The 26,439-nt window shown below is 39.6% G+C and overlaps 1 protein-coding gene and 1 long non-coding RNA gene across 3 annotated transcripts in view; one reads left to right on the top strand and one right to left on the bottom strand.

The window, feature by feature from the left end:
* si:ch211-191a24.3 (tensin-3) overlaps positions 1–26,439 on the top strand; it is a 61,410-nt gene that overhangs the window by 12,890 nt on the left and 22,081 nt on the right. For both annotated transcript variants that reach the window (XM_023272313.3, XM_035949070.2), the window contains 7 exons: positions 172–301; positions 534–599; positions 2,856–2,960; positions 9,603–10,550; positions 16,093–16,223; positions 19,712–19,820; positions 19,907–19,975. In XM_023272313.3, coding sequence (XP_023128081.2) covers positions 172–301; positions 534–599; positions 2,856–2,960; positions 9,603–10,550; positions 16,093–16,223; positions 19,712–19,820; positions 19,907–19,975 — 1,558 coding nt within the window. The remainder of the gene's footprint in view (positions 1–171; positions 302–533; positions 600–2,855; positions 2,961–9,602; positions 10,551–16,092; positions 16,224–19,711; positions 19,821–19,906; positions 19,976–26,439) is intronic.
* On the bottom strand, positions 26–19,843 carry LOC129350758 (uncharacterized). Its single transcript, XR_008604261.1, has 2 exons — positions 19,640–19,843; positions 26–13,040 (listed from the first exon to the last, which is right to left on the bottom strand). It is a non-coding gene; the product is annotated as an uncharacterized LOC129350758 (long non-coding RNA).

Here is a 26,439-nt window from a genome sequence, read left to right as displayed (position 1 = left end):
TGAAAAACGTCAGATGTGTCAAATACAGCGTCAAATTTTTTTTATTGATATCTTGGAAAGTAATAAAAATATTAAATAAAGAAGATGAATTCACAAAAAACTATACAGCAAAAGACCCACCCACATAAAATGAAGCTGTAAATGGTATGCGTCCTTATTTTCTGATTTCAGGTGGTTTGTTACGATAAAAACAGCCGCTCAGCCAGCCGTCAGGTCGTCTTCCGTCTCCAGTTTCATACCGGTCTCGTCGCAGGACACACCCTTGCTTTCTCAAAGGTGGACCTTGATTGTGCCAATGAAGGTATTTATAACGTGGTGGCAGTCTACACACTGCCAACTGTTGTTTCAGCTCCAGTCCACATGTACGATCAATCTTAATCTGTAACTGATAAATCTGTCAGTCTGTCTGCTCTCCATCTACCTGAACTCAGCCTGGAACCATATCAGCTGTGCAGGTATGAAGGACACATGGAAACTCGTCCACTCTGCCAAGTTAACCTCCCGGCTGCCTTATTTTTCTTCTAATATTCTAGACCCTCGGTTCCCAGAAGATGGAAAAGTGGAGCTGCTGCTCTCTGAAAGTCCTGAAAAAATTGCAGGTAGACTCTCACTCACAAAAACGTTCCTTTGATTTATCTTTTAATAAAATTTGTAGTTACGTAAATACAAGATGAATTACACAGAGCAAAAAATAAAGCTTAAATGTGTTACAGATGTTACAGATTTAGGTGGATGCTTACCCAGAATCCAGTGTTTCAGCTGACGTTTTCCCATTTCTACTTATATTATACACAACTTCCATTAAACTTCTCAGAAAATCATTTTTTTAATTTACATCATCACACATTAAAATTGATGGTCTGGCAGTTGTCAGTATAGGATTTGTCAAACAACCATTGGCACGAAAGTTCCATATTTTTTTCATTATGACTTTGAGGACTTTATGAGGTTATACAGTTTTCTTTGAAGACTTTACTTGGACTTGCCCTCATGCCAAATACAAACTACACATCTGATCTACCTGAAAAGAGTGCAGATGTGGGGCTCTGGGCCATAAAATGCGCTTTAGTGTGTCAGAGTTGCTAGATGCTGCAAACCACCAATCATATAAGGACTTTAGAATCATTGCATTTCAAGGGAAACTATCGCATATTCAAAACTGAGATTATGGAGTGCCAAAAATTGAGTTTTTAATGTGTAAGCATTGCAGAGTTTGAAGGTCTGCTCTGTGGTCCACGGTACTAAAATCTAAACCACAGTGCAGCTGCCACATAAATCTGAGAACCTTCTGCACCTTTTTTACTTTTCAGAGCTTGTATATAGTGGAGTCCACAAGTCTGATACTGTACTTAAAATGTAAACCTGCAAAGAAGAGGAAAGTCAAAAATTAGAAACATTTCAAAGTGTAAGAAGTTCCAATATGTAAAATAAAGATGTTATAGTCTGCTGTCAGATTTCCTTTTGCTGGATACTTCCATTGAAGCAGTGTTACGATGGTACTCACATGGATTTGATCTTTTTGTTAGAGACTTGTTTGAGTAAATCAACTCGCAGTTAGTGTTCACCTCTTATACATAAATCTGTGCCTCAAGTTACTGGCAGAACATTGCTCAAAAGGTAACACTTTTATAGATAGAAACATGAGAACACCAGAACTAAGGTAATGTGTCAGAACTCAGATTTTTATTCTGAGCAAAGAAGGGCTTTCTCAAATCATGACTAGACTGAATGTTTCTGAGAGGGAAGTTCATGAAACTCTAAAATACTTTGAAGAAGCTGGATCAGTTGTCTCCTATGCACAATCAGGCAGTCCAAAAGTGAGCAGACCATCAGAAAATCAATACATCAAGCTTCGTTTCAGAGGTAAAGAGATGGAAAAGCAGCTTTATCACAGATACAGAATTTAGTCAGTGAACCCAAGAGTCTTGTCAAAAGTTGCCCTTCTAGCAGTGATCTTAGAGGATTAGGAGCAACTCTAAACCACTTTACTGGAGAGGACATAAAAGTCAAAAGATGCAGTGGGGTAAGACATTGCAGTATTTCACAGTGGATGAAAGAAAATCCTGCTTATGAATGAATAATGCTGGCTAAATCAGTAAACATGTTTTGCACAAACTTGTGGACTGCTTCTAGATCCCACTTGTCACCTAAGCTGATATTTTTATTTGTAGCAAAAAATGTGGGCATTTAATTTGAAACCTGATCCCAGAATTTTGAAATTAATGGTATGCAACTGACAGAGTAGTGTTTTTTTTAAACTTGTGTTGAAGACTCGCATTTTGAAATGCATAATGAACTGTATGCAGAATCCCCCTGTTGCTATGCTCAGATATTGTAGATAGAGATTTCATTTTCTTGTTTCAAACACCCAGACGCCCACACAGACACACTGTTTGTGTTACAGTGCTGCACCAAGCTTCATTGTGTCTCTTAATTGAAGCAGAAGAGACAGAAGTGACTCAGGCTGAAGCATAGCACACACGCTCATTACTCATGGATGAAAAGTTCAGTCACCCAGATGGGGGCAGTGTTGGACACCAGGCCAACTGAGGTGGCCCTGAGCGCCTCTGGCCACACTCCTCGCCTCTCAACAGGAAGCAATATGAGGGGTTACCATGCACACACTTCTCACAGGAATTCAGATTGCTGATACTGTACACAGGGGGAAGCAAACAGGCGGAAACACAAACACACAGCCTCAGACACACACAAATACTGACAAGTAGGGAGAAGTCAATGTGAAACTGAGAATAAAGCTCATGTTATTATTCAAATCACGTTAAATAAAATCAGCTGAACACGAGTGGCTGTTTGTGTGTCTTGTTGTGTCACTGATTTGTTGTTTCCATGTGCAGGCAGAGAGCTGTGGCACAACGGACGCTCTGTGACGGTGGACTATGACACCTTGGACCCTTTAGTCAGACGAGATTCATATCAAGACATGTCTTCTCTTGAAACAGGTGAGGGCCACTTTAATGATTTTAATCAGGAACCTCACCCCACATCCTTTATATTCTAATATACGTTTTCTTTCTTTCACTTTCTTTTCCTGCTCTTTGGGATTCTTGTGGTATGTCTGACTTAACAGGATTCCACAGGAAGAGATTTTATCTAAGACCCATTATGGTAGATAAACGCGCTCCTCTACTCTAACATACTCTAACAAGACATGGTCATTTTTTTTTGACTAATTAATTTTTGCATGATATAAAAACATTTTGTTCTGTGATACTTTAATTCAGTTTATTGTTAGTGAAGTGTAAATCATTCATTTTGAGTTTATTCAGCTTAGAAGCAGTTGTTTCCTGCTGCCTTAAAAATGTGATTTAACTTCAGTTAATTAATTAGTTTAGTGTCATCTAGTAAGTCTTGAAAATGTGAAACTGACCTTGAGATACACTTAAAATAAGTTAAGCATGAACTGAATTCGGTATGAACCTTTGTCATGGTTAGAACTGCTTGGAATTTTTATGGAAGGAAACAATAACTTAAATTTTCAAAGACATAAACAAGTTTTCACAATGTTTGTTCGCTTGTATTTAAAAAAAACAATGACAACATGAGTCTGTGGGGAGTTTTAACCATCAAACAATGCATCCTGGGAAGTCTGCTTATATCCCAGTTTTGTGTCCTATAAACCTTCATAATGAGTTGATTGAAATCCTACCTCTTCATTCAATCAATTCAGCATTTTAAGTCAAAATGACTCAAGTTATAACAGCTCAGTTTTTACAGAGGTCTGAAAAGAAAAATGAGATATTTCCAGCAAAAATTACTAGAAGTTAGCAAGACTTTAAGTCATTAAGTAAGTAAGTAAGTAAGAAAATATGAGTTGATTTGTCTGTATTCCATGATTCTTATGATGTGTTTATTTTGATGTTTAGATTATTTTCATATTGCCAATGAGTAAAAATGTTTGTCAATTGCTTACAGTTATTTAATTCAATTCAATTCAATTTTATTTATATAGCGCCAATTACAGGTCAAATTGTCTCAAGACGCTTGATACAACTCATATGCCTGAACCCCCAGAGCAGCCCTAAGGCGACAGTGGCAAGAAAAAAAGTCCCTTTTAACAGGAAGAAACCTTGAACAGAACCCGGCTCATATTTACATAACTCAATTTTATAGAAGAGGAAAAACTGAAGTCTTGCTAGGATGGAGCCAGCCAATTGTTTGTTCTAAAATTAAGGAATCAGCTGCTGGGTCCACCTTTCCATAGCAAGTGTGTTTCCAGAAGATGTCTTTAGTCTGTGCAACATATGAGAATAGTTTGGACATTTACTAATGTTCTCTCCTTGGCAAGTTGCAAGATTATGCACATCCAAGAAAAAATTATTGCAGGTGCTGGACCAAAAAAGATAAATCTTCACAGCAAGAAAAAGGTCTGCATGGGACGGTTAGTCAAGTCTGCCTGGACTCCCACTGTATTTTATTAAACACCACTGTCCATCATTTCCACCACAAACATTTCTAGTCAAATACTGGTACAAACAGGTTTCTAAATGTTTTTTAAATTATTTATTGTTTTGCTTTTTCTTCCTTCTTTTTCTTTTATCTGTCTTTTTTTATTTTTTTGCTTTCCTTGTGGGGTGCAGTTGAATAAGATACTGTAGGAGCACAGGATAATGCAGACTTTGCGTTTTTGTTGTTCAGTGACACTCAGTCAGCTTTATGTTTTTGGACATAGTTTGACTTGTTCTAGTTATAACTGATATACTTTAATACAAGTCAGAATCCTTTATCTATCTAGCATCTATGGAGGTTTGGTTTAATCGTAATTTCACCTCGATGACACCAGACTTATTAATTACTCCGCCAAGGAACGCAATGGAGTTATGTGACGATCGGCATACGTCTGTCTGTCTGTCTGTCTGTCTGTCTGTCTGTCTGTCTGTCTGTCTGTCTGTCTGTCTGTCTGTCTGTCTGTCTGTCTGTCTGTCTGTCTGTCTGTGCACATCATTACTCAAAAACGGATTTGGATGAAATTTTCAAGGAAGGTCAGGAATGACACAAGGACCAACTGATTAGATTTTGGCAGTGATGTAGCTTATAGTCTGGATCCACGGATTTGTTAAAGATTTCTGTACCATTGCGAGATAGCAGCATGGCATCACTGTATCTCTGACTACAAGTGAACACTACATCAGCTGCCTGCTGATGATCACATGATTGCGATGCCACTACAAATCCACCGCTGCGCACTTATCGGGACTTATCCGTCTGAAATGACACAATTACTGAGCAGTCTTGGCAGAGTACTGCGCTCTCTGAGTGCTTTTCTTGTTAGATGATGCTCTGGGGTGCAACTCACCCAAGTTGTACCAAGATGCTAACTTATACACGTGGTGCAACGAAATGAATGGACAGCAATGGTAACACAACAGCATTGTCTGGAAAAACTGTATGTGATTTCTAAGAAACAACATGGACAATTTTAAAAAGAATTAAAATAGAACACAGCACAAAATCCCATCTCTACATGTGCTAAACCCACAAAGCATTATCACCAACTCTGCACTGCTAAAGAGCGCTTTAGCCTGTTTTAGCTCTGAGTTTTGGTGTGACTACATGTATTTCTGGCCTTTTCCAGACTCAGACACAGTTCTAGACTAGTTTGTAGCTGATATTTTTGTCCCCTGGAGTTGCCTGAGACCAAAATAGAGCTAAAAGTACAGTGGATATTCACACTTACATTCCTCAGGTTGACACAAACACCACCCCAGTTGGATGACTGTGTCGCTTTGTAGCCACAGCAACTTTATGAGGTGATAATTTGTCACCTGTTTGTTTATTTGAGCTTTTTTGGTGAATTTTTCTGCGCCTGGGAGGCCAAAAAAATCCATTAATGTATTTCTGGCTACCATTCAGAGTTATTTCCCTCTGTGGGTGCAGATCCAGTCTCTGAGATTGTCTGTTTGGACTATGGCCTTCGTTGTGGCCAGTCTTGTGGGTAATTGCCTAGTCATCAGTGTGACAGCTTACAACTGTTGTGGTCACAAAGGCCTCTTTGACGTTCCTGGGAATGGGTGTAACGACAATCATCTAGACAGCAGCCAGACCAGACCTGGGTATTTGGAGGCGGCTGTTTTTCAAGAAGTTTCCATTTAGTTAGAATAACCCTTCACACACAGAAAAACACCAACACAAGAACACACATCCAGACAACTGAAACAATCACTTTAAGCGGCAGTTGAGGTTGCAGTTCCAGATGTTTTATGCCATTGCTAAATCTGCCCCGGCCAGCCATGTAATTTGGATAGACCGTTCACTGGGGGAGACATGTGGAAAAGTGGCATGTAAACACACAAACACACGCTCACATGAATGCAAGCACACATGGCCATTACGTTTAACCGCCAGCACACACGCATGCACATGAGCATAATGAGGGTGCCAGCCAGTTAGCAATGCAGCCGCTCGCAAGAATGTTGTTTTCAACCACAGGTGGTTCTACTTTACCCTCTCACACCCCTCCCCTGTGCTGCTTCTATCACTCCATCTCCCCATCTTCTTTTACTCTCTCCCTTTCTTCTCCCCCCCCCCTTTATCTCCTCTCCTGTCTCCCTCTTTCCAGCTCTGTGCGCTGCTTTCAGGTTCAAGTTTTCAGGTTGCAATTTGTCCAATATGTCCCCATCCCCCTTCTGCACACAATCTCTAGAGCCCGCCTCCATGTTTACATTCCCCTCTCCATATTTGGCCAGCTCAACGTCCTTGTGCTTTGTGTTTTTTTTCCTTGAAAGTGCATTATGTGTGCTGCACACACTCTTCCACCTGTGTGTGTGTGTGTGTGTGTGTGTGTGTGTGTGTGTGTGTGTGTGTGTGTGTGTGTGTATGTGTGTATGTACTTGCAAATCTAGTGAATGATCCACCCTTCAGTTTCCTTTCCATCCTGCTTCCCCCTTTGGCATGAAAATGCATGAGTGCACACACTCTCTCCCCACTGTGTTGCCTACCTGTGTCAGCTGGGACAGGATGCAGGGGGGAGGGAAAAGCAAGGGAGGCAAAGTTGGGCTAATTTCGTGTTGACGGTGAAGGCGGGGATTCATAGTGCAGAGACAGAGAAGCGCAGCAGTGACATTAGAGAGGGGAAAGAGAGAGTAGGAGGGGGGACACCAGAGAGCTGTTAGCACCTTAAGAGAAAGAATGTTCCTCGCTTGTCTTCCTACGGCAGCTTGAGAGGCAGAGAGGACGACAACACAGGAAGGGAAAGAGAAGCCGGTCTGAATCTTTTTAATCTGCTTTCACTCTCATCCTTTTCATTCTGTGCTCGTCCTTGCCTCTCCTTCCTTTCTGCTGGTCATCTGTTTCTCTTTTCCTCTTTCTCTGACTCCAAAGGGAGGCTTCAGCAAAACATTTCCATCCTGTTTCTAGTCTGCAGTGGGGACACAGAGCGTTTGCTCCTGGCTGCGGGTAAAGTAAGCTGCTTTTGTTTCATTGAACTGCTGAAGTTGTGTTCACTGTGCAGTTATAGAGTGTTTATCAGTTTGTACACTCTGCATCTCTGTGTGAGAGACCTATTAGACCAGCTGTGAGGTTTTACCATGCATGTCTGGTATTTGAGTTTTACTGCCTCTCTGGACTTGAGCGGCTGTGCTCACACAGCTCTGGTATGCACTGTATGCATTGTTGCAGTCACTGTACGAGGCACTCTTATCTTATCTCAATGTGATAACCTTCACTGAAAAAGAACTTCCTCTTGCTCTTTCACTTTGCAAGTTTTTGGAGTGCAAATGAAACAAATTTTTATTATTTTGTACAAGAAATAAGTCCCAAACCCAAATATATTAAATTTGCTGTCATTAATACAAGAAAAATGCAGCAAATCCTTACAATTCAGAGGCAAGATTTAGGTGATATGCGGCAGGTTTTCCAGAAAAAGTTGCTGAATAATTCCTGTCAATTAACCGTTTCACCTTTAGTTTGTCTTCAGCTTGGTGTAAGATTTATAAATATCTTCTCTTGTTGTTGTATAAGCTGTGTGCGTGAACATGCAGTCGACTATATCTGACCTCAGGTAGACTCTGTCTCTGCCAGACACGTCCTTTGCGTGTCACACACGTATGCATCCGCCAGCAAACACAAAGGGGCTCTGTGTTATCTCCATGGAGTGTGTCTGGAGTAATGAATCATATACAGTAGTGCTGCAGGTATGGAGTCACATGTTCAATACGAAGGTGGAATTTTCAGCTTTTAGTTTAACTTTTAGACTCTAAACTCTCTGAACAGCGTCGTCTGATCGGGCAGCTGATGAGAGAAGACAGCAATTAATGATAACTTTCAAAAGTGTGACTTTTTGTTTTGTTAGAAAATCTATGACTCATTTTATAAATGATGAATGATGTGAGTCCTTTTTAAGGGCAAAAATATAAAATGTTTTCAAGTTTTAGTACACCAAAACCAGTTAATATATATTTTGGATCAATGTTCACACAAAAAATGGTCTGTGAAGATGATCAATGACTATTTCTTCACTCTTGTAGATCAAAATTTATTTGATTCATGATAAAACAACTGGTCGATCTACTGCTCAGGAAAATAAGCGTTAGTTGCAGCTATAATTTAGATTTATATTTCAAGCAAATGTACCATCATTATACTTCCCTAAAACAATGCTATAGATTTAAATACCAACAAAAGATCATACATTTCTGATCAGTTGAACGGCTGGATCCTTTGTGGGATTTTAGGAAAGAATTTTTGGTCAAGCTAAAACGATTGGCTGGTTAATCAGTTAGGTGACAGTTTTGATAACTGATTAACAGTTTAACCCCCTTTTCAAGCAAAACTGCCCCCTTTCCCCCCTTTTTCAGCATCTGAAATTACTTACTCTCTTGAATGTACACTGAATATTTTTAGGTTCCAAACTTTTGGTTGGACACAAAATACAATTAAATTCATCAACATGCTCTGCAGTCTGCATTTTCCTGTGTTTTGTTAAGCTGGTGGACCAAATTACAAAAGGGATCATATGTCATTGTCATTTTGGATTAAGCAGTGACAATGTGAATATATTATACTCTGGACTGTAGATTTTAACAATAGATACGGTACACCTGAATAGGTAAAGCGCTGCATACTTTTGTTAAAGTTAAGTTTCATTTCTGTTTCAGCCAAATTGATGAGTCACATAACCAGGTGGTCAATAAAACATTGATCGGCAGTCATTTAGAAAATTGATTAATCTTTTAAGATTTTTTAAAAGTAGAAATGTAAAACGTTATCTGGTTGGTGCTTCTCAAATGTAAACATTTGCTAATTTTCTTTGTAAATTTAATATTTTTGAATTTTGGGCCATTGCTCTGAATAAAAATTTATTTTAATATGTCACCATGGGCTCTGCAGAGAATATTTTACTATCCTTATATTTGGTGTATTTTTTTTGATTTACAGGTAAAATGTGAAATTATTATACAATTCTAATTCAAAGCTTCAGAATTTAAAAACAACAAGCCAGTTTTGACTTAACTAAAAATGGAAATATCACAATATAATATCTGTCTATGAATATATTTTATTATATTGTTCTTTAAAAAAATCAGTTGGCTACATTTTCATCTGTTTACACTCAAATAAAATGAAGTACTTTTGTCTCCTTCCAGCTCCTCCGCATGTCCTGGACCCTAGAAATGGCAGTTTTTACACTAGAGTGAGGAAGAAGAGTAGTGAGGAAGGAGCTTCATTCCCTTTAAGCACCAGCAGTCCCAGCTGCAGTGACCGAACTCCGTCTGCCAGCAGCGACTCAGGTCTGTCTGTTGCTTCACAGGGGCTGACCGGAGCCAGACAGAGGAGAGGGACCACACAGGACAACTGTACCCAGGCCGAGAAGCTGGTTTCTGGGGTGGACTTTGAGCTTACTCAGCCTCTTCTGGAGGTCATGACTGAGCTTGCTTCGTCCGGTGGAGGGGAGGGGGAGATAGCTGGAGATGAGTCTGGACTGGGACACACTACCAATGGAGAGGCAAGTGAGAGAGAGACGGACATACTGGATGATGAGGATGAAGTAGATGATGTGGCAGTTCCTGCTATGGATATGCTGAGCTCAAGTAGTATTGGCTCCCTCTCATCTGAAAATCTACCTGAAAGTCAGAGACCAGCCCGAACCGAGTACTCCACACACTCCTGGGTACAGCAGCAGCAGATGGCAGATATTGTCACTGATAATTTGCTTGTAGGGGACGGAGCAGGGGCATCATTGGTGGCAAATAAAAAGAGGCCGCCACCTCTGGTTGCTCCTGACACACCTCCTCGAGGATTGAGCAGCAGGGAAGCAGTTCAGAGAGGGCTGGTGGACGAGGACGATGCGCATAATGTCACAGATAATAGACACAACACACAGCCCACAAAGACCACACACACTTCACCTTGTCAAGAAGATGAACTGGAGTCATTAACCACAGACATCGATGAGTCCATAGAGCAGCTGAACCAGCTGATTCTGGATTTGGACCCTACCTTTGTTCCTGTTCCTACCCGCTGTGTCCCCTTGTCCCGCTCTGCCTCCCTACAAACCAACGGCCTCAGCCACAAGGGAAAAACCCATCTGTCAGGTGAGACCAATCACAGTATATGGAAAAGATGTGTCACAATAAAAGCTTGATTGATATTAGTATAGTGATATCTACACTACCGTTCAACAGTTTGGGGTCACCCAGACAATTTCATGTTTTCTATGAAAACTCACACTTTTATTCATGTGCTAACATAATTGCACAATGGTTTTCTAGTCATCAATTAGCCTTTCAACACCATTAGCTAACACAATGTTAATGTTATCTTCATTGAAAAAACTGTTTTCTTTCAAAAGTAAGGACATTTTTAAGTGACACCAATTTTTTGAACGATAGCGTATATCACTACTTTGACTATGTAAGTTAATGTTACAGTATTTTGAAATGGATGAAAAATTATTGGATCATTGTTTATTAGTTTTCCAGCAACATATTTTACAAACTATCTAATTTAAAAATGAAGTCTGACATCTGTTCTGTTGTCCTACATACTCTACTACATATGCTGCAGACACAGTGGAGAGTATTGTAAACAATGAAGTTGAACACTTAGCTAGACAAACTAAATGACTCAGTTTCTAATTTACCACAAGCATCTTTCTCCATAATATGTTGTATTAAATAAATTGTTCATATTGCCGTATATCTGATCGATATATCTATGGCAAACTAATACCGGTAGATAATAACAGTCAAAAAAAACATGAAATTTTAAAAAGAGTTTTTGTAGCCCTGTTAGCAGCGTCACTCTGTGGATGTTGGTCTAACAGCTGGCCCACCACCTTGATTTTTTTAAATGGACTGACATTCCTCAGAGGTTAGGAAGCCTACAGACTTTGGTGATTCCCTGACCTTTCTCTCTAACGCCACTATGAGGTGGACATTCATGTTTCACTGGGTGGATTTCTGTGAAATTCAGTACAAATATTCCTGTTCCCTAAAGAATAAACTATAAAAACTTTGGGGATCTAAAATCTTTCACAGCCAAGTGTGATGAGTACTACTGTATATGTCAAAAAATTACAGAATACCATTCAGCTCCATTGTATTGGAATGACAGTGTGAGCAGTTAAAAAGCAGTTAAAAATTTGAATTGCTAGATACTGCTGTGACTGAAAGTGAATGTGTATTGGGTGAACTGATCATCTTCCACGGAGAATTCTAACAGCATGCCACAGTAAGCAGAAAACACCTGTGCCAACATGCTCATGGGTAGATGAAGCTTGTGGGCCCATTTGTTATATTGTGGAACTCAGTTTAACCCGCAAATACAGAGCACCATTTATAACCGTGACTGCAGGACTGAAGCACCACCTGATCGTGGAAATCTCCACCCGAGAGAGGAATACATCTGTGATTGTGACAGGAGGTGTGTTTGTAAGTGTGCATGCTGTTTGCTCAAAGGGTGGAAGCGTTTAATTAAACAGGTAGTGAGTATCCTTGCAATGTAAGCAGTGTAAAATCAGGACCTCAGCTCGCTACACAATGATGTGTTTACTCTCCAGTCTGTCACAGTTTAAATGGAAATATACAGAGTTGGAAGAAAAGGTTGCACAAGGAAAGTATGTGACCTCTTGCCCCAGTGAAACACTACCAAAACACAATTGACTCACAAATCTACAGAAAGGCTCAGTCAGGAATGTTGAACACCGAGAAATACTGTAAAGTCACTAATTTTCTATTTTATGTATGTCAGCCTATAAAAGAAGAAGGAGATCAAATTTATCACAAATTCAGGCCCAAAAGTCACCGTATAACTTCTGATTAAACAATAACAGGAAGACGTGACTTAAGTTCACCACCAATTCTCCATCAATCCTGACAGTTTCAGTTATTTCTGTACGTTGTTCCTTCGAAGAGTATATTTAAAACTGCTACAATAATATAACAGTATGATATAGATAATACTGTTGTTTCATCTGCAAATGATTTCCTCAAAAGAACAAATCCAGTCCAGCAAGATCAAGAATAATGCAAAACTGTAGATCACTTAAAAGACCAAACAGTCACAATGGATGTTCATCTTTCAAAATATCAAGAAATATAAACAAAACTGTGTTTACTTGGCACCTGTGGTCCTAGAAGTAGAGTATCATGATATTTACCATTCGGCCATGTTTTAGTGTAGTGACTGGGACTACGAAGTCAGACACTGAACAACTTGATGGAAAAAATCTTTTTCATGAATTCACTCATTCCAGTATTTCAGTTCTTTACTTTTTGAAAAGAACTGCTTTGCACATCACCAGTGAATAAAGCATAGTACAGGAGACAAAGTAAAAATTGGTTTTAAACAATTTCTTAGTATCTACTTTCAGTGGGCACTGTGTTCCAAAGCGTAACCCTTGGACTTTGCCTGACTTGCAAAAGAACAGCTTTGTCCTACCTCTGAGATGTTGAACCTCAATATTTCACACTGATGATGCCTGGCTTCTGGACTTTTGAGCGCTGCCACATCTTCGCTGTTTCTCTTCACCCTGCTGGCACATATGATGGATTTACTCCCTCTCTTGTCCAGTGGGACGGCGCCTGCAGGAAGAAGCACATTTCTGCTGTGACCTCTGTTCTTGGTTCATTTTCTGTTTGAGAACTGCAGGTCAAAAGTGTACAAGTGATGTCATCACTTCCCAGCTCTTTGCATACATAGCAGCTGTTCCATCAAAGTTAACCTCCGAGTGGCCTGCTGGTTCATATAGTCAAGAGGTGATGACGGTGGACATGACATCCCTGGAGTCATATCTGTTAGATTGTCTGCTGTGGTTATGGGTGACCCACGGCCGTGTGCCATGCATGACTCCATTAGTGCTGACATTTAACCTCTGACCTGCTCTTTGGTACACCGTCGGGTCAGTGAGAGTTCTCCTTGAAATATGGAATCTGAGAGCAGGAAATGGAGCTCATGTGTTTGTATGTATGTAGGTCAGTGAGTGTGTCGGGGGGCTGGAGGTAGATTTTTTCCCAAAGGTGCATTTTAAGCAGTAACTAATACTTGACTTGCTCAGTTACTGTGACTGTGTGTGCCTGTTTTCCAAGGGGATGTTTTGAGGCAGGAACTTGTAAGCGATCAGGAATGCTTTTGAAGTTTTGACACAACACTTTGCTCTCCTCCCTCTCATCATCTTCTTCAAAAGAGAATAGCCCTCTCACAAATACGATGGGCATGAAGTGATACTCGACACTGTACAACCCTCCATGGAGCTCCCTCGGCAGGCCTGCTGGTGTGGGACAGTAACTGGATTAGGTTCAGTTGGTTGACTTCAGCTTTGCTTTCATTTGATTTTGAGGTGATGAATGCTCACAGTGAAAGCTGAGCTCACAATGTTCCTTACTGCTGTTTATACTTGATATGCACAACTGAGTGTGATCCTATATACAGTAAATCTCTAATATGACACACAGGTCAGCCTCTGGTTGCTGTGTTATGGTGTTCTTAGTGTCTTTGTGATCTTCAAAAGCTGCTACAGAGTAAAGAAAGAACAGTTTTATTGTTGTAGCTGGATAAAATAACCCCCAAAATGGTCTATTTTAGGGGCTGCACAGTGGATTGGTGGTTAGCACTGTCGCCTTACAGCTAGAAGATCACCGGTTGGGGATAGACTCCAGCCTCCCTGTGACCCTATGAGGATTAAGCAGTGTATAGATAATGGATGGATGGATGGTCTATTTTCCTGTATATGCATTTCATTTAAAAAAGTCAGGTTCCAAAATATTGTCAAACAAGTGTTTTACTGTACTCGTTTTCAACTGATTAAGCTGTACAAAAGACGGAAAAGCTGTAAGCTGTAACCGAGTTAGTAACATGCCATGCTAAGCTGAGCTTTAGTTGGTTGGTGTCTGGATTGTACTTCCTCATGAATGCATACACCGACAGCTATGGACACCACAGACATGTGCCTGCTGTTATACTACTTTTCTAGTCTGCTTGGAGCCAGCTCTGAGGACCCTGTTCCATACATGCACAGTAGGTTGGTATCTATGTATTCTGCAAGTAAAATATCTGCTTCCACAAGTATGTAAAGTTCTGCTCAGGTCTGTGTGTCATATGTGTAATCTTCTTCAATCGTTGCAAGAGTTTGGCCACGTACCGGCCAAAACCTGTGTCCATGTAGACAGTTAACATGTCCACTCTGCTACAAAGGCAGCACTGTGCATGAGCGAAATACGTAGACACTAATCTACTGGGCATGTGTGGAACTTAGCGGTGAATCGGATGAGGACAGTGTGCCAGTATTGACAGTTGAAAGGTATGAGTGCAGAAACATATCAAACATTGGAACACATACTCAGAAATATAAAAATACAACTACTTCCCCCTGCTGTGAGGCAGCATCTAGATGTGAAAACAGACTGGACTAAAAACATTACTGAAACAGTTGGAATTTCATTTCATTTCATTTGCCCACTGACAAAATGAAAGAGGTTGTCCTCTTGCATATAAAAAATTCCATCTGGACATGTCAGCAAAAGAAAAATTGGATTTTCATCTGAAGGGGTCTTTCAGTAGTGGGCCTCTCCTTTATAACATCATTAATCTTTCGCCCTACTTAAAAGCCACTGAAGGACTGTGTTGTGAAACTTGGAATGATGGGTGTTTTTAGTAAATGTAGTAAATTCATTCAGAATTCAGCTGCTGAACAATAGAGCAACAATTCAGCTCACCACTTCCTCATCTTCAGAATTGTTCAACTTAAGACCTATTATGAAGAGACATGCAAAATGTGACAAAATAAAACTTTGCACAATCAAATGACTGTATACTTCATCACTAATAAGCAGCACATGAAGCTGCTTCACTCTCGTCTTTAAATACAACTGTGAACTGTTGAATTAAAACAAAGAAGTGTCACTTGGTTGTCAGACGTGTTAACACAAATAACACAAAAAAGCATAAACTAAAGAAGACTCTTTTTGGCTCTAATACTTTATCAATTTTCCGATTTTATGAATCATTTAAAAACAGTTAAAGCTAACAATGAGATTTTCTTCATATTCTTCTTATTCACGTTTTGTCATTCAATTGAATGAGAAAATGTGTCCAAACTTTTAACTGCTAGTGTAGTTCTATGCAACAGATATTTGTCTTCCTGAGCAGAAGTGCTTGAGTCTTTCTGTGGGTGTGTGAGATCAGGCCCAGGGGGTGATGACCTACTCATATCTGCAAAGAGAACCACTGATTGTTCCAGCAGATGTTTTCCGACAAGACGCCATGATGTTCCACCATCTGGTTACAGTCCAGTCTTGCTTAGTCACACAGGCTCTGCTATAATGATAGCAGCTCGGCTCTGCTGATAAACATGCTGATAGCAGCTTTTGTCGGAGACAAACACACCGAACGTGAATCACTGTCATCACCTGTTTTTGCCAAGGTGGGCTCTGGTCATAACAAAGTGTCAATACTGTTTAATGTTGTGGCTTTCTATGAGAATAGACATAACTGCTCGTGAATATTTTATGAGTTTGATTCTCTGGTTGGTTGCAGTTTAGATCGTAATCTGTCTGGCTGTCTGACTTTCTTTTTCTGCCTCCCACACTCCTGCCCCTCCCCACCCTCCCCCCTCTTTATGGCTCTGCTCCTGATCAGGGTGGAAGCAGCACAAGCAGGTCAGTGATGTGACGGACTACGCTGGCCTCCATTCTTCAGGATGGAGAGGAGGTGGACCTCAGAGCTTCAGAGGCTCCCCAGTCTACAGTCCCTCCCTCTCATCCTCTCAGGTAAACACAGCTTCCCTTTCTCACCTCACCTGACCCTTACTTTAACTGCTGACTGTCAAACGTCCCCCCTGCTAGGCTACAACTACAAAAAGCTGTACAACGGTACGGCTTGAAAAAGCTGTGAATTCGAAGATTGTAGAAAATGGTTTTAGGTTGTTTCCATCTCAGCAGTTATTAAACACCAATAACATTAAACAATGGTCCTCATTAGGTTACTGATGGCCCAGACACAAAACAATAGCATAGAAAGCATGTGAGCAATCCAGCTTCAACTAACTACAGATTAAGCTAAGATAACTTAAGCAATTTAATAGGACACCAAGTTGAAATATCACTAAAGGGAAATTAGCACTGTAATTAACAGGATGCAAAGCTAACATACATAGAGCGTAGCTAAACCAACAGCAACAGGCACCAGGCGCACAAACTATTCACTGCAACCTAGTCAATTTATTTTTCTACAGCATACATTTGTAAACCATATGTGCACCAGGCTATTCTGAGGCTAATCTTTATATTAAAGCTCGTACTTTGGTCATTTAGGTCAAATCAAGTCACCGTTATTTATACCACACATTTAAACAGCTGTTGAGCCAAAATGCTTTCCGATAGAGAAATTAGATTGGCATTATGAATTTACCTAATAGGTTTAAATATTAAGGTTAAGAGCCTGCAATATTATTGATTATGTTCTAGTAAATTTACCTGAATAATTTAAATATCACAGTTAACGCTCTACAATATTTTTAATTATTCAATTTCAACGCTGAGATTAAGAACCTACAATATTATACAATGAAACCCCGAGAGAATCCAAAGTTTTCCTGTGAGCAAGCATGCTGGCAACTGTAGAGACCAACAGCTCTCTTTTTCAGGAAGTGACCCAAAAATGTCTGGAATCTGGTAATATCAGAACCATGATGGTGGGATGCTGTATGACTTAGAAGTTGGGAAAATTTGTGCCTAATAGAAATTCATGTCATTATTTTATTCAATATGGCAGATGTTACGGAGTCTGTTTGAAACAACTTGACTGATCCAGCCAAGAAGTAAGAGAGGAAAAATGGGTGAAGGAGTTCGCAACAATATCATTTCATAGAAGTTTGTTGTGTCAACACGTCATTATTGCAGTATGTAAAAATATGTAAGGAGCATGAAAAGTCTAGTTCTGCTTATTCTTGTGATATGATATGAACGTACGCTACTGTTCAAAGTTTGGAGTCACGTAGAAATGTCCTTATTTTTCTATGAAGATAACATTAAATGAATGATAAATCCAGTCTAGACATTGTTAATGTGATAAATGACTATTCTAGTTGGAAACTGCTGATTTTTAATGGAATATCTCCATAGGGGTACAGAGGAACATTTCCAGCAACCATCACTCCTGTGTTCTAATGCTACATTGTGTTAGCTAATGGTGTTGAAAGGCTCATTGATGATTAGAAAACCCTTGTGTAATTATGTTAGCACATGAATAAAAGTGTGAGTTTTCATGGAAAACATGAAATTGTCTGGGTGACCCAAACTTTTGAACGGTAGTGTGTCATTGCACAGGTATTTGAATATAACATTTGTGTTGTGTTTATAGTAACGAGTTCTTGAGGAATATCATCAAGCCAAGCAAGAATAATAGGTGTGGAAATGGATACATAGCTGTATGCAGGTTGAATTTGATGAAAAAAAACTCTTTCACTCAGACTTCACCACAGACAAACCACTAGCACCGTCAGGTCATGCAGTTTAAGGTGATATACGCTACACATTGCTACAAGAATACTTTGAGACTATTTTAACAGAAAAGAAGGGATGTTAATTTGAACACACAGTGGTTAATGTTTGTCCGGTTCTGTTGTGACAGCTGACAGCACTTGTTTAAATATTTGGTAAAGAAAAGTCAACATTTTCACCAGAGAAAGCATCCTTATTTTGTCAATATCTTAAAGTAACACACTTTGAGCGATCAAAGTGTTTTCTTGATTTAATCCTGTATTTGTCTCAGCTGCTGTTTCCATCTCACATATTGCATTAGTGTTATTTTCATTTCCTGTTACCATGGCACATGATATGCAGAACATTATGTCATCGTGTTGGCATTTGCAGCTCTGTGACTCATTCTTATGATCATGAACGCTTAAGAACAACGCAGGAAACTGCATAATTACAATACAAATGATCTCAATAGATGTGAATGTATCTTGCTGCATACATTTCCACAATGATATTTTGTTTTTACAGTGTCTGGTTCTTATAAATATGCAAATTTTGGAGATTTTTGACTGTAAACCAATGATACCAAACCAAAACCAAGACTAAAGTCTAAATTAAAACAGGAAACAATGATAAAAATGCCTGAATGTGGCTACATTTCCCAAAATTGCAATTGCAAAATGTAGTATTAGAATTGAAACATTCTTACATGATGTCACAGCTAGTGGTACATGCAGAGCATTAGACTTGAGATCTAAAATGAGGATGTTTGCTTGTCACATGAAAGGGAAACACTGAAAAACTATGACCGTATTCCACACAGTCGTAAATGGGTGCAGAAGAGAGCATGTGATATTTAGGAATTACAAACATGTTATGTAACACCAAAGAGTGAAATTAAATATCCTAGGAAGCTTTAGCTTGAGATCATCAGATCCTGTACAGAACTACGCTGAGTACATACGTAATTTCTGTTGTCAGAATTTACATTGCAACTGGTAAAGATGACGAGCAAACTGTTTTTTTTTTTTGTTTTTTGTTTTTTTGGCAGTGTTCTATTACCGGTTAGCTAAAGTCTTTACACAGCCTTCCACAGGATGAACATTTAGGACGTCAGGACAGTCTCATTCCTTTATTGGCAAGTAGTACTAATGTTAACGTAGCAATTTATGGCTCAATGAGAAAAACTTTTACTTATTAGTTTAACAAAAAGTTGCACACAATCTCACAGTTCACGCCAATCAGAAACTGTGCTCATGAATTATGCAGATTTTATGTCAGTAGCATCCAAAACTGTTTATAGAATTTAGATAAATTTAAGCAACTTTTGGTGAATCACTGGTATGTTTTCAGTGGACTGTGTACCTGTTGCTCAATTACATCAATTAAACAAAATGTAATTATCCCTTTACATTTTGCTGCAGAGATCTGTGATTTGAGATTTTGATTGTAAAACTGTATCTGCATCTTTGCATCTTTTCTTTCCTCTCATTCTCTCTGTCTCTTTTTTGTCTTTTTTGGAAACTTGATCTTTCTGCTCTTGCGCTCAGTCTCTCGGCTGGGTGGCATGAATGGCCCAACTGTTTACACCAAAACACAGGCTGCAGCCATACACAGATCACAAGACTGATGTCTGCTGGTGTGTGTGTGTGTGTGTGTGTGTGTGTGTGTGTGTGTGTGAGTGTGTGTCTTTGTACTCTTGTCACCTCTTAAGACTTTGAAAAAATCCTGTTCTTGACTTTCTTCACTTATTCCCCTTCTTTCCTCTTTCTTCATAGCATGGCCATCTCTCCAAAACCAACAGTGTGGACTATCGGGGACAAGTGGATACCTCCGACATCGTCCCTCCAACTCCGGCCTTCCCAGTGTCTCCTCCAACGCCCTATGGTAAGAGATAATGTCCAAATGAACGCTTGTGACTGTGGGTGTGTCTGCATTTAGAAATCTTATCAGTGCCTTCCTTCTCTTTCCAGTGAAACATTTCTCAGAGATTTCCCAGCTCAGGACTGGCGGGCAGTGGGAGCAACACAGCTGGACACAAGGTACACTTTACCAAGCGTGTGTGTGACCGAGCATTCTGTATGAGTGTGCGACTGGCACAAGCACTGAACCCAGACGCTTGAGCTCCTGATTGCCGCTGGGCAGGGTTCAAGAGTTGGCTGGAATGTCTTACCAAAAACATACACTCATACACACACCTGGCCTGCACTTTGTTGCTACTGGCTGGACATGTGGGTATGACTTTTGTTTTGGCAAGTTGTATGTAGCTGGAGGCAGACTAGCTTGTTTCTGGGGATTTTTAGTTTTGAAATTATATTAATTTTAAAAAAAAAATAAAAAATGGATATCCTGTCAGGCCCATGCAAGACAGCTGATGCTGGATGCCCGCTAATAATAGTTGACGGTAACAGAGGAAGAGACCACTGCTGGCAGGATGTCCACTCACGTCCTGTTCTGGGAGGGGACAGAAAGGGAGGGGAGGGTCTTTTGTTGCTTGGACATCCTGTCTGAGGGGATATGTACCACACAGCTGCAGGAGGAATTTACTGTGGTGTCAAACAACACAAGTGTCTTTCACTGGTTCGGGCTCATATCAGATCTTAGCTGCTGTGGTAACTTTTTAATGCATATTTATGTTAGGTGAAATGTTATGCTGTAAACAGTGTTGATTAAATTCTACAATACTGGGACAGGTCATGTAAGGATCTCTGACACCATAGCAAGATGTACTGAATGAGGCATTTATACATATAAACACCAGTTGTGGCACATTGTGCAATAAAACAATCACACCATTGTGGTAACTACTCCCACATGGTAGTATTGAGCCAATAGAAAGTCTGATGTCTTGCTACATATCACGTCAGTGTTGCTATGATTCCTGTCAGTCAGTCAATACCACAGTGCCAGATGCTCAGTGAGATGTTGGCTAGCTGGCTAAATGAACAACAACCATCTGAACAGTGACAGATCAGCCAAACTAGGGAAATATAATGATAGCTATGTTGAGTTTTGCCTGTGCAATCTGCCTTTAGATGCTATTTGATGCCAATAACACTAAGACTGGAGAAATTGTGTAGTGACAGGCACACACATCTCACTAGTTTCAGGTTAGCTGTTGTCATTGCAAAAGGACAGAAAGAACAGAAATGGTACAGCATCAATGCTGGAAATGCTAAAGGATGAATTCCATATACACTACTGTTCAAAAGTTTGGGATCACCCAAGCAATTTCATGTTTTACATGAAATTTCACACTTTTATGCACATGCTAACATAATTGCACAAGGGTCAGTTAGCATTTCAGCACCATTAGCTAACGCAACGTAGCATTAGAACACAGGAGTGATGGTTGCTGGAAATGTTCCTCTGTACCTCTATGTAGATATTCCATTAAACATCAGCCGTTTCCAGCTAGAATAGTCATTTAGCACATTAACAATGTCTAGACTTTATTTCTGATTTATTCAATGTTATCTTCACTGAAAAAAATGCTTTTCTTTAAAAAACAAGGACATTTCTAAGTGACCCCAAATTTTTGAACGGTAGTGTATAAATCTGATTAATATTAAAGAAGTTTGGTTCAGCTCAGTCTTCACTGCTCATTAAAACAGATTCAGCCTGTATTTAACAGAGTAAAAACAACATCACACAACAGCAATAAAAAATCATATTGATAAGTTCAGTTGTAAAATCAGTTACCAAGCCAGAGGACAAATATTTGATGAAGTGCAAAATGATTTTAATGTGTATGCAACAAAAAATCTCCACCTTCAGTTGAGCAGCTCAATACCTTCATTTGAAGGAAATGTTTATCATGGCAGGCTTGCATTAAATGAAATTAAATATTTTTTAAGGCAGAATTATCATATGAAGTCCAAAAAAATGTTTTATTCTGCTGCAGACAACCTTAAATATTATGACCTAAACAGATTTTTAGCCATTCACTGGTAACAAAACTAAAGTGACATTTATGGTGGTATTTTGCAGTGTGTTGCAGGCACATAGGTTCTTTTAAAGGGCACGTCTGCCTGTTTATTGTAAACATGTTAGTCAGAGCAAAGAGGCGGCAGGATGGAGAAAGAGCCGATGAAAGACAGATTTTTTTTGTATGCAGAAAAAGCACCTGATTCTTTCTTCTTCTCTGCTGAATGGATAGAAGAATTAACAAAGAACCCCAAATATCTTTTGCTTGCTGCCATTTTGGGGGTCAGACAGCAGTTTCCTGTTTCTCATGTTAAAGGCAGACACAGTCTGGGAAACTATTTACCATGTCTGGACAGAACAGTAAGATTCCTAATTAAAATGATTTTTATTTTATGTTTACAGTCATTACTGTAGTCACAACTTGACCTGAAGCTACTGCTGTGGGCAGCAGCAGACAGCTCAGAAACAACAACAGCCACTGAACACAGACGTTCCCACTGTTATCACCGGACTGATCACACTGAGCATGCTGGGATCCTGTCTGCATGTGTTGGTATTTCTGTGAGGTTTGCAGTTAAAGTATCACAGTTAAATACTGATTTGGTGATTTGAGATCAAAACCTGATTTTCTAGACTAAACCAACTCTATGCTGAGCAGAGCAGGAAATCTGTAGTCTTCTAAGACCTGAGCTTTGGTTGGACGTTCATTTTAGTTTTCTTCTAGTTATTTGGGACAAGGAGTAACAAATAAATATAATAGTTGGATAATATCTCATATCTGATTGTATATTTATTATATTATTATTATTATTATTAGTAGTGGTGGTAATGCACTCTTTTTTTTTTAAAGTCCATATATGCAGACGCTAGGTGTTAGGAGATCAGATGTTTAGATTTATTTATGAGAGTAACAGATAATGTTGCAGTTTAGTGGAATAGTTTGACACTGGGAAATACCATCGCCTGTCTTTTGCTGTGATTTTGCTGAGAAGATTCATATCGCTCTCATGCCTGTGTGTTGAGCTGGAGTTAGAGAGTAATTAGCACTACAAAGTTTTGATGAAAAACATGAGATTTAAGAAGCCACTCTGTTTTTATCTTTATGTCATTGCCGATTTAAATGCATCTGTGTGGTTTTAAAAAGATTTAATGAAACGAAAAGTAAAAAAAAAAAAAAAAAAACAAGAAAAAACCCTGCCAAAGCTGTAAAATCCAGGAAGGAACTTTGCAATTGAACAATTTCATCCAAAGTTTTGACCTGCTGGCAACAGACTCATGACGTTCTTTGCTTCTTTTCCATCCTTTAGCCTTTAAAAGACTCCTGCTACTTGTTGTGCATCAACCGTAGATGAACTTTGGCTTGTCTCTGCAATTGTGCACTTTCATTTCCTCGTGACGGCAAAGTGCAGCTCTCAAATGTTATGTAATCACATTTCCTTTGTGTACTTGTGGTCAAATCAAAATAAACAGCGATAAACACAGAAGCTCTCCACCAGCGGAAGCAGGTCTCAGCCAAAGGAATGTAGATGTGGTTGGGAGCTCAGGTTTAGCAGAGGCAGATGTTCTCTCAGACAAACACTTGACTGTCTGAACCTCAGGGGTCAAAGGTGAGGAGAAAGTCTGAAGGAGTGGCAGAGGGCAGCAGTCTGCTTCAGATGGATGGTTTGTCTTTCATAATGCATGACAGGGAGATGAAGGATCTTACAAGTTTCAAGTGCCACTGCGAACAGAAGTTCTCTGATTCTTTTCCGCATTGCCAGCATTTCTGTCGGTATTTTTAAAAACACTAAATGATCAAAACACGAATGAAAGGAATGGAGGCTGCTTTTACTCTGACAGTCGTCTGCATGGAGTAACAAACTGGACACTGAAAACTGGTTTGTATAGGCCATTAATGCTGTATGTATTTTCAGATAATAACATAAAATTATTTTTTAATCATTGCAACCCTATTAAAGATGACATTTATAGAACTAGATCAGTTCATCAACTACATTTACACTACCATTCAAAAGTTCGGGGTCACTTAGAAATGTCCTCATTTTTGAAAGAAAAGCATTTTTTTCAATGAAGATAACATTGAATGAATGATAAAACCAGTCTAGAAATTGTTAATGTGGTAAATGACTACTCAGACTGGAAATGGTTGATTTTTAATGGAATATCTACATAGAAGTACAGAGGAACATTTCCAGCAACCATCACTCCTGTGTTCTAATGCTACACTGTGTTAGCTAATGGTATTGATATGCTAACTGATGATTAGAAAACCCTTGTGCAATTATGTTAGCACACAAATGAAAGTGTGATTTTAAATGGAAAACATGAAATCGTATGGGTGACCCCAAAGATTTGAACGGTAGTGTAGGTGCAATCTAATTGTAGGCTGGGCTAAGTTCAGCAGCAATCATTTATTTTTTGAATGAATGAAACACCACTTTTATGAGCTCGGGGTGGATGGTGGCAACCCTGCCTCTGAAAAACTGTGTTGCTACACCTTAATTGCATTCTCATTACGTTTAAATAAAATTTTGGTTAGTAGGGAAAACTCCCTCTGCATCTAATATATGATTGGTTGGCCGAAAAGGAGCATAAAGAAGGAATAAAATAAATGTTAAAGTACTGCCAGAGTCTGAGCAAAACCAGGAAAAACATAACAATGTTGTAGCCACTACTGTCACTACAAGTGACCTTGAAAAAAGTGATCTGATTACAGCTGTTTTTTCTAAAACATATTTGCTGTTGTAATTTAGTTGTACATACACAGAATTCCGATCAGATATTGTTGATCCTTTAGTCTAACTATTAATTATGCATCCAAATTTAGATAGCATCTGTGGTATATGGCAAAAAAATAATTTATATAGAGAAAAGCACATTTAAAAGTTTACAGATATCTAATGTATTAAACCATGACCGTCAGGAATCTGCTGTACTTCATATTTTCTACTTTGCGAATGTCGTAACTCAGCAGCATCTCGGTCAGGGTCTAACACTACACATGTTGCCATTTTCTGATGCTGTTCGGTGTGAAGTGATTTCAGGAAGCTGGCTTGTTTTTAATATTATATACAATCATAGTCACCTGAATAATAGAAAATTATTTTTCACCATCAAGAGGCATTATTTAACTGTGTATAGTAAATTTACCCCAAATGGGATTAAAATAAAGGAAGACAACCCAATATTATTCTCAGAGCAGGGAAATTTTTGCAGTGTTTTAAAAGCAAAAGGTATAGTGCAGGATTGTGTGAAATACCTAGAGTGGGTAATTCCTGGAGAAATTGCGTATGTTTCTGCTGATGTTTCAGTGCAGGTATAGCCTTAAGACTGGATTACAGCCTGCTTTACAAAATGAGCTACAGCCACCTCAAAAATATTGATTAGCTTTGCTTAACATTAAGACTGGAAATAGGGACAAACAGCTGAGGTCTGTGCAGACATAAAAAATAATCTGCCTCTTAGTGGACGCAACAAAAAGTACGAGATATTTATTAAACAGCTTCAAAATGTCAAACTATTCCTTTAATACGGAGATGAACGCAACAGGTTCCACTGGTTTTTGTTGCTCTCAGTAAACTTTAAACTGATAAATGAGCAGCACGGATGGACATGTCATATAATCTCCTGTGACACAGAGGTTAAACTTAGGCATACGGCAAATGCTTCCACTGAAACAAAAGTAAACTCAAGACAATTCAATTCATCAGGAGCTTTATGGTGTATTTAATGACGTGCTAAGATTAGACACATGACAGGAGACAGTGTCAGTGTGTCTGCATGCCTTTGTCCCTGTGTTTGTGGCTAGCAGATGGTGGGAGTGGACACACATGCCCTGAAAGAGAGGCCATTGAAGCCCCTCACACCCCGCCACCTCCTCTTTCGCTCTCTCTGCTCCATGAAAGGCCACATGTGACCTCTGACCTCACTGGAATCCATTCTGATTGGGGGAAAGAGCTCGTAGCGGCCCAGCAGGAACAATGCTCAGTGGTCAGTAAAAGGGAAGGAGGGAGGGAGAGATGGAGAAGGGGGGGAGAAATTCCCTCCTTCTCTCCTTCTGTCCCTCCCTCCATACAAACCCAGAAGTTGAGTGGTGTCACAACAAGCCAGGAACAAACGGGGAGCTTATTTTTCCATCTGGGGGACCGAAGGAATTGGGCATGGCAGCGAAACGATCCAGCCCCTAAAAGCAAAGAAAAAAAACTCTGAGCTGAGCTTGGACTGCTTTCTGGTAGAGAGAAGTGAAAGGGCGAGAGAGGAGGAGATTCTTGGTAACAGGGAGGGTTTCATTGACGCTGGGAGGCACAGCGTAGCAGAAAGAGACTGAGACTTTGCAACAGGAAGGTGAGACCCTGGAAGTTTTGGGGTAAACAGGAAACTGACAAATAACGGGATAACTTCTGAGAGTGCCACCGTCATGACTGCATCTCTCGGTATGTACGTGCATGGACACATGTGCCAGAAAGTTTGAGAGATTGTGTGTGATTGAATGATTTTGAGTGTCTTATAAGGAGGCTGCAAACCACTAAAACACATGATTAATCTATGAAGTCTATGAACACCTTTCCCTCATTCTGTT

Source organism: Amphiprion ocellaris, chromosome 2, assembly GCF_022539595.1.
Source record: "Amphiprion ocellaris isolate individual 3 ecotype Okinawa chromosome 2, ASM2253959v1, whole genome shotgun sequence".
In the NCBI taxonomy this organism is placed as follows: domain Eukaryota; kingdom Metazoa; phylum Chordata; class Actinopteri; family Pomacentridae; genus Amphiprion; species Amphiprion ocellaris.
Note: the sequence above shows the minus strand (reverse complement) of the source record. Positions and strands in the feature narration are given on the sequence as shown.